Source organism: Coturnix japonica, chromosome 28, assembly GCF_054131305.1.
Source record: "Coturnix japonica strain WE chromosome 28, WE-NBRP24, whole genome shotgun sequence".
NCBI classification, from domain to species: domain Eukaryota; kingdom Metazoa; phylum Chordata; class Aves; order Galliformes; family Phasianidae; genus Coturnix; species Coturnix japonica.
The window spans coordinates 3419125-3425524 of NC_140690.1; the positions used below are offsets into that span (position 1 = coordinate 3419125).

The 6400-nt window shown below is 44.3% G+C and overlaps 2 protein-coding genes across 2 annotated transcripts; both read right to left on the reverse strand.

Annotated features, from left to right (window-relative positions):
- Positions 1–1569: 1569 nt before the first annotated feature.
- On the reverse strand, positions 1570–3015 carry LOC146756063 (obscurin-like). Its single transcript, XM_085524789.1, has 2 exons — positions 2718–3015; positions 1570–2086 (listed from the first exon to the last, which is right to left on the reverse strand). The coding sequence occupies exons 1-2, from the start codon at positions 3013–3015 to the stop codon at positions 1707–1709; spliced, it is 678 nt and encodes a 225-aa protein (XP_085380915.1). The 3' UTR covers positions 1570–1706.
- Positions 3016–3580: 565 nt separating this feature from the next.
- On the reverse strand, positions 3581–6091 carry LOC146756064 (obscurin-like). The gene is made up of 3 exons (XM_085524790.1): positions 5779–6091; positions 4526–4792; positions 3581–3892 (listed from the first exon to the last, which is right to left on the reverse strand). The coding sequence occupies exons 1-3, from the start codon at positions 6089–6091 to the stop codon at positions 3618–3620; spliced, it is 855 nt and encodes a 284-aa protein (XP_085380916.1). The 3' UTR covers positions 3581–3617.
- Between the last annotated feature and the right edge of the window lie 309 nt (positions 6092–6400).

Consider the following 6400-nt stretch of genomic DNA (forward strand, 5'->3'; position numbering starts at 1 on the left):
TGACTGGGGGTTCACAAGAATTGACTATGTTGGAGGCCGAAATAAGCCTCACTGGTAAAAACTGGCAAAAACACCCTATTGTGACTGGTCCAGAGGCTCCATGTATACTGGGAATCGATTACCTTAGGATGGGATATTTTAAGGATCCCAAGGGGTATCCATGGGCCTTTGGGATAGCTGCTGTTAACACAAATGGTGTTTATCTGCTGTCAGCTTTACCTGATCTGTCAGATGATCCTTCTGCTGTGGGGTTGCTCCAGGTAAAGGACCAAGAGGTACCAATTGCCACCAGAGTGGTTCACAGACGGCAGTACTGCACCCGTGAATGGGGACTCATTGCTCCCCATTCACAAGCTAATTCGCCAATTAGAGAATCAGGGAGCGATTAGCAAAACTCACTCACCTTTTAACAGCCCCATATGGCCAGTGCATAAAGCCAGTGAAGAATGGAGGTTGACGGTGGATTACCGTGGCCTAAATGAAATCACACCTCCATTGAGTTCTGCTGTATCAGACATGCTAGAACTCCAGTATGAACTGGAGTCAAAAGAAGCTAGGTGGTATGCAACCATTGACATTGCTAATGCCTTCTTTTCCATCCCATTGGCTGCAAAATGAAGGCCACAGTTTGCTTTTTCCTATAGAGCTGTTCAGTATACCTGGAACCGTTTAGCTCAAGGGTAGAAGCACAGCCCAACAATTTGCCATGGGTTGATCCAAGCTGTCTTGGAACATGGTAATGCTCCCGAACACTTGCAGTATATTGATGATATTGTCGTGTGGGGCCATACAGCAGCAGAGATATTCAAGAAAAGAAAACAGATAATCCAAATTCTTTTGCAAGCTGGTTTTGCCATTAAGCGCAGCAAGGTGAAGGGGTCTGCCCAGGAAATCCAGTACTTAGGTGTAAAATGGCAAGATGGGCATCGACACATCCCAGCAGATGTGATTGAAAAAATCACTGCTATGTCTCCTCCCACCAAGACAGAGACCCAATCTTTTCTGTGAGTAGTGAGCTTTTGGAGAATGCATGTCCCAAACTACAGCCACATAGTGAGCCCCCTCTATCAGGTAACACGGAAGAAGAATAATTTCTCATGGGGTCCTGAGCAGCAGCAGGCTTTTGAGCAGAGAAAACAAGAGATAGCCCGTGCCGTGGCCTTGGGGACAGTACGGACAGGACAGGATGTAAAGAACATCCTCTACACTGCTGCTGGAGAGAAAGGTCCCACTTGGAGTTTGTGGCAAAGAGCTTTAGGAGAAACCCAAGGCCAACCCCTGGGACTTTGGAGTCGAGCATATAAAGGGTCTGAGGAGTGCTACACTCCAACTGAGAAGGAGATCTTAGCCATGTACGAGGGGGTTTGGGCTGCTTCTGAAGTAGTTGGGACAGAGGTTCAGCTCCTTCTAGCACCTCGCTTGCCTGTGGCCCCCGTGTCACGGACACAGGTAGATTTTTGTTTAAACCGTGACAACTACCCAGAATGCAGCATAAGGGAATTTTTGCCTAGAACTCTGGAGGACTATTTTTAACTCAGAAAGGTCAGAGATAGAAAGTTCACACTGATTTCTGGGTCACCAGCCTCACCGTACATCAGCATTTTTGGTTTTTAAATGATACATAAAGTTCTCAATGGCACTGCTCTAGTTGGTAGTTCTTTCCCTTTCCATGCAGCTTGCTCTGTGCATGGCTTGTGAACCGCTATTCAGGCCAGACAGCTGCAGCCCCAAAGACCTGCCATAAATGTACAAATTCTACCAGGATAATGGCTTGGTAGTGGAGAAACAGGATGCGCAGTCATATGGCTCTCACACATACCTTGTACAACCAGCTTGGCTCTGGACTGGGCATCACCAATGTCACAGGTGTACACGTCACTGTCACTTTTCTCCAGACTTTTTATGCTCAGCTGCAGGTCTCGTCCTTTCTGTGCCCTCTTGTATTTCCTGCCAGGCCTGAGCTCAGCAATGCCTTTCCTCCATATGACGAAGGATGCGGCTTTCTTGCTCTGACATGTAAAAAGTGCACTTCCACTTTCTTCAATTTTCACATCTGAAAGTTCCTTGATAAAGTAATTAGGTTTTTCTGGAAGAAAAAAAAAAAAAGGATGAGGGTGTAGGACAAAGGGATTTGTTACCCCAACAAGTCCCAAGCATACAGAGGTGTCCTGAATCTCCTTTGCCCTCATTTCAGAATATCACATAGAGATGCAAAGAGTCTAAGAAGACCACAGAGTCCACCCATTTACATAGGTTTGATAATTCCAGTAGATATCTGGAAAGTTCAATACCATTATACATGCGCTGGTAGGATCTCATCTGATAAACTGCATATAGTTTTGATTACACATATTCAATATAGACTAATTCAGATTGCCATATTTTCTTGGCTCACTAACACCCAAGATCATAGAATCATAGAATGATCACAGAATCATAGAATGGCCTGGGTTGAAAAGGACCTCAAAGATCATCTAGTTTCAAACCCCCTGCCAAGGGGTCACCAACCACCAGACCAGGCTGCCCAGATCCACATCACACTGGAGAATCATTCAGTTTCCAGATTATTTTAAGGAAAAGATTTTAATCCATCATATTTTCTGAAAACTAAGAATTGATCCTGCTCAAGGAAACAGAAGAGAAAAACATCACCCACAGGCTGCAGATATTTACCTCGACTTCTCTACATGCCATCCCCAGTGTGCTTTTCAACTCACCTTGCACAGTGACCCTGGCTTTTGTTATGGAGCCCTCTGTCTCACAGGGGTACTCCCCACTGTCCTTGGCAGTAGAGTCATGGATGATCAGAATGGCCCCAGTTCCCTCCTGCTGCAAGTCGTACTTCTGGCTTTTTCTGATTGCTTTGCCATCCTTGTACCACCTGATGTTCAAATCCGGCTTTGACAGCTCACAGCTCAGGCTGATGTCCTGCCCTGCTGCTGCTGTCTTATCCTCCAGCTGTTTTGAAACCTCAGTAGGTTTTCCTGGAAGAAAACATTGCTTTTTGAGTAACATACACTTAGGGTAGGATGCCTCTCTCAAAATACATGCATCTACATGCTGGAGATAAGTTAGAGAGGCACTTGCAACAGACGCCATCCTACAGCCAGCAGTAATCTGCAAAGTACAGACAATAGAATTCCAGGCACCATTAATTCTCTCTTAAATCTACCCAATTGAGGATGATGAACCATGTCTGAAAACTGCCTCTTCCTTCTCTCCACTGATCACACTGGGAGCCTCGGATGATGCTCTCAGATGCACATGCTCTAGATAGGAATTTGTTGTACAGCTAGATGATGTGAAGGCCATCCCTTCAGCTTATACTTAGAGGATATTTGCTCCCACAGTTCCCTCAACAGATCATTCCTGATTTACTGTTAATGGAACAAGCTGTAGTGAGATGCCCATTTCCAACACTACCCCAGTGCTTTGGGTAGTTCTCACATTTGTGTAAAATGTTTCCTCCTTTTACTTATTTTTAAGAGAAATTCTCAGTGCTTCGAGGTTCAAGTAGAAGGTTGCTATTCACTTTAACCATATTATGAGTTAGCTCTCACGACAATCTTATCAGAAGACAGTTGAAGGAATCAGACCCCAGAATCTCTCCCATCTCATTACCTTTCACAGACAGAGAGGCTTTGGAGGTTAGACCACGGGCAGTAAAAAACGACTTCCCCAGCTTCAGTAGGAGTCACACTTTTGATAATGAGAGTATATTTCCGACTCACGTTAGAAGCTTTAAATCGCCCACCACTTTCCACTCTGCTTCCATTCAGTGTCCACTTGAACTCATCAATGCTTTCATGGGACAGAATGCATTCAAAAGTACAATCTTCTCCCTCCTGGATTTCAGTGTTTTTCAGCCGTTTGGTAATGCCACTATTCAGCTCTGGAAGGTAAGAGATACGTTAGTATGAGGTTTATATGGAGAAAAGGCATTTGTGACTGACATGAGTAGCAGCACTGGTGTTTTAACTCAGGATTTGCAGAACATGGCTGCATTCCTTACTGATGTATTCTCTAAGACATTCTCCACTCAGAATTACCAGAAAGCTATAAAAAAAAAGAGACGTGAATCTCTTGGCTTTGCTCTGGAAGAACTACAAGGCGAGCAGCTCAGTCCATGGAGCAGAATGAAGATTCAATGAGCTACAGAGGGAACAACCTAACAGAGAGGACAACTCTAGGATGCTGTGTGAGAAAAAGGGTTTTGCCTTTGACAAGAAATTAAATGTTTCTATTAGCTAATTTGTTACCATCCTACCCCTACTGGTGTTCAAACCATTTCTCCATTTTAGGGATGTTTAGAAAGGAAACATTCTTGATGTGTTTGGTGATTTTCATGGCAAAATGAGACACATTTACATCAAAAGCAATGCGAATTTTCCAGACATCACTGCGCTAAATTGCAGTAATACACTTCTATTGTAGAAACTATTAAGGCTCGTGGGGGAATAGGTGTAAGACATAGTGACCACACTGAATGTGCTTTCAGCACTCCTTTATTTTCCACAGTACTTACCCTGAATGCCGACCTTTGACTTGGCAACATCAGTGCCAATATCACAGGTATAGAAACCTGCATCTGACTTCTCGAGGTCATGGATAAGGGGACATAGGGTCTTCCCAGACTGTACCAGCTCATACTTGTTGCCAGAAGTGAGCAGAACACCGTCCTTTTTCCACACTGGTTTGACTTTCTCTTTAGAGACTTCGCATTCCAATTTAATCACACCCCGCTCCTCACCAAAAACATCATCCAAGGACTTCAGGAAGACAGCAGGCTTCTCTGCAATTAAACAGGCAAAACAGAACAACGTGATACAGAAGTTGAGACATTTCCAGTTGCTTTCAGATTTTTAAATAGGGATCAATAAATCTTTACCAGTACTGACGACACCAGTATAGAACCTAAAGCGATTTCATGTCCGTTGACTGAATGCGCTTTATGGTATTCTGAACTAATCAGGAGGAGAATACAGGGAACAGGAGGGACAGCCTGCATTGCCGGTGGGTGGGACTGATATCATATGAAGTAATTGGGATGCAGCTCTTCTAAAGCTGGAGAGCTGGCATTGCCCTCACGTACAGCAGAGCTCATACAGCAGGCCACAGGATTAAGAGGATAAGCTGCTGAACACTTTTGATTTTCCTGTTTTATTGACTCCTTTTATCTATCTTCTATTTCACACATCAGATGTTTATAATGGGGAAAAAACACCCACCAAATGCAAAAGAAAGGAGAAAAATGAAATCCTTCAAACTCTGGAGTGCATAGAGTAAAAGAGCTTAATTGCTGGGGAGATCAGATTAGAATCACAGTATCCTTAGAATTGGAAGAGACCCTTAAAGGCCATCTAGCCCAGCTCCCCTGCAATAAACAGGGACATTCACAGCTAGATCAGGTTACTCACAGCCTGGTCATTAGTCATTCCAGAGGCAAAACACACACTGAATGAGCTCTCCCTTCAGTCATAAATCCTTGGAGACAACAGCATTGACACTGCATGTTACTGAAGCAGTAAAAGAAATTGCTCTTGTAACTCTTCTTGTGTTAAGTAAAATGATGATAAAAAGCAATGGAATGCTATGGCAGGACACCAAAACCATCTTCCTTCGTTGATATCTGCTGCAATGGAACCTTCCACTGGAAGAAAGCCCCTGATGTCTTGTCACCCCAGAGAGGTGAGCTTTAGAAGCAGGACTGCTGCACAATAGAATGAACTGGGGCTCCTTAGCATCTCTTACATCCAGGAGGGGTGTGATCAGACCCACCTATCACCTTCAGGCACGTGCTTTCTGACACCTTGTCTGACTTCACTGTCACTGGGCCAGCATCCTCAGGCTTAACCTGCTTCATTGTCAGTTTGCAGCAATTGCCAACGTTCTTGATGTCCTTGTAATTGTTGGTGTAAATGAGGTTGCCATTCAGGAACCATTCCACGTCCTCGTCATCATGGGACAGCTCGCAGGAGAAGACAGCAGAGCTCTCTTCTTCAATTTCCACATCCTGCAAGTGCTTCGTTACTTCTATATTGAGGGCTGTGGGGAAACAAGGTGAACTGTTACCACTGTTACTATAAATCATACTGGGATGTGGTAGAATGGTTGGACTAGACGATCTTTGTGTAGTATTCTCAGTGAAGATTATACATTTATAAAGTTAGCAGGAGAGAACGGCAGAAATCAACCTCAAGAAAAGAAATCTGAGGTGAAATAGGACATGTAAGAGACTACCCCCCCTGCTCTTACCTTCAGCTGTCAGCGTGGTTTCAGTCTCTGCAATTCCTGCCTTGCACTTGTACACACCAGCATCATCGGGCTTCAGCTTCAGAATCTTGAGCTCTGCTGAATGCTTATCCCTCTTGATCTTGTACTTCTCAGAGGGCTCGATGGG

Excerpts from the sequence above, each read along its gene's own strand:
- LOC146756063 (XM_085524789.1), bottom strand. The coding sequence starts at position 3,015 with ATGTTACTCAAAAAGCAATGTTTTCTTCCAGGAAAACCTACTGAGGTT. Across the intron at positions 2,087-2,717 it reads AGCCAGGGTCACTGTGCAAG|AAAAACCTAATTACTTTATC; the intron begins GTGAGTTGAAAA and ends TTTTTCTTCCAG.
- LOC146756064 (XM_085524790.1), bottom strand. The coding sequence starts at position 6,091 with ATGATTTATAGTAACAGTGGTAACAGTTCACCTTGTTTCCCCACAGCC. Across the intron at positions 4,793-5,778 it reads CACGTGCCTGAAGGTGATAG|AGAAGCCTGCTGTCTTCCTG; the intron begins GTGGGTCTGATC and ends GTTTAATTGCAG. Across the intron at positions 3,893-4,525 it reads GTCAAAGGTCGGCATTCAGG|AGCTGAATAGTGGCATTACC; the intron begins GTAAGTACTGTG and ends CTTACCTTCCAG.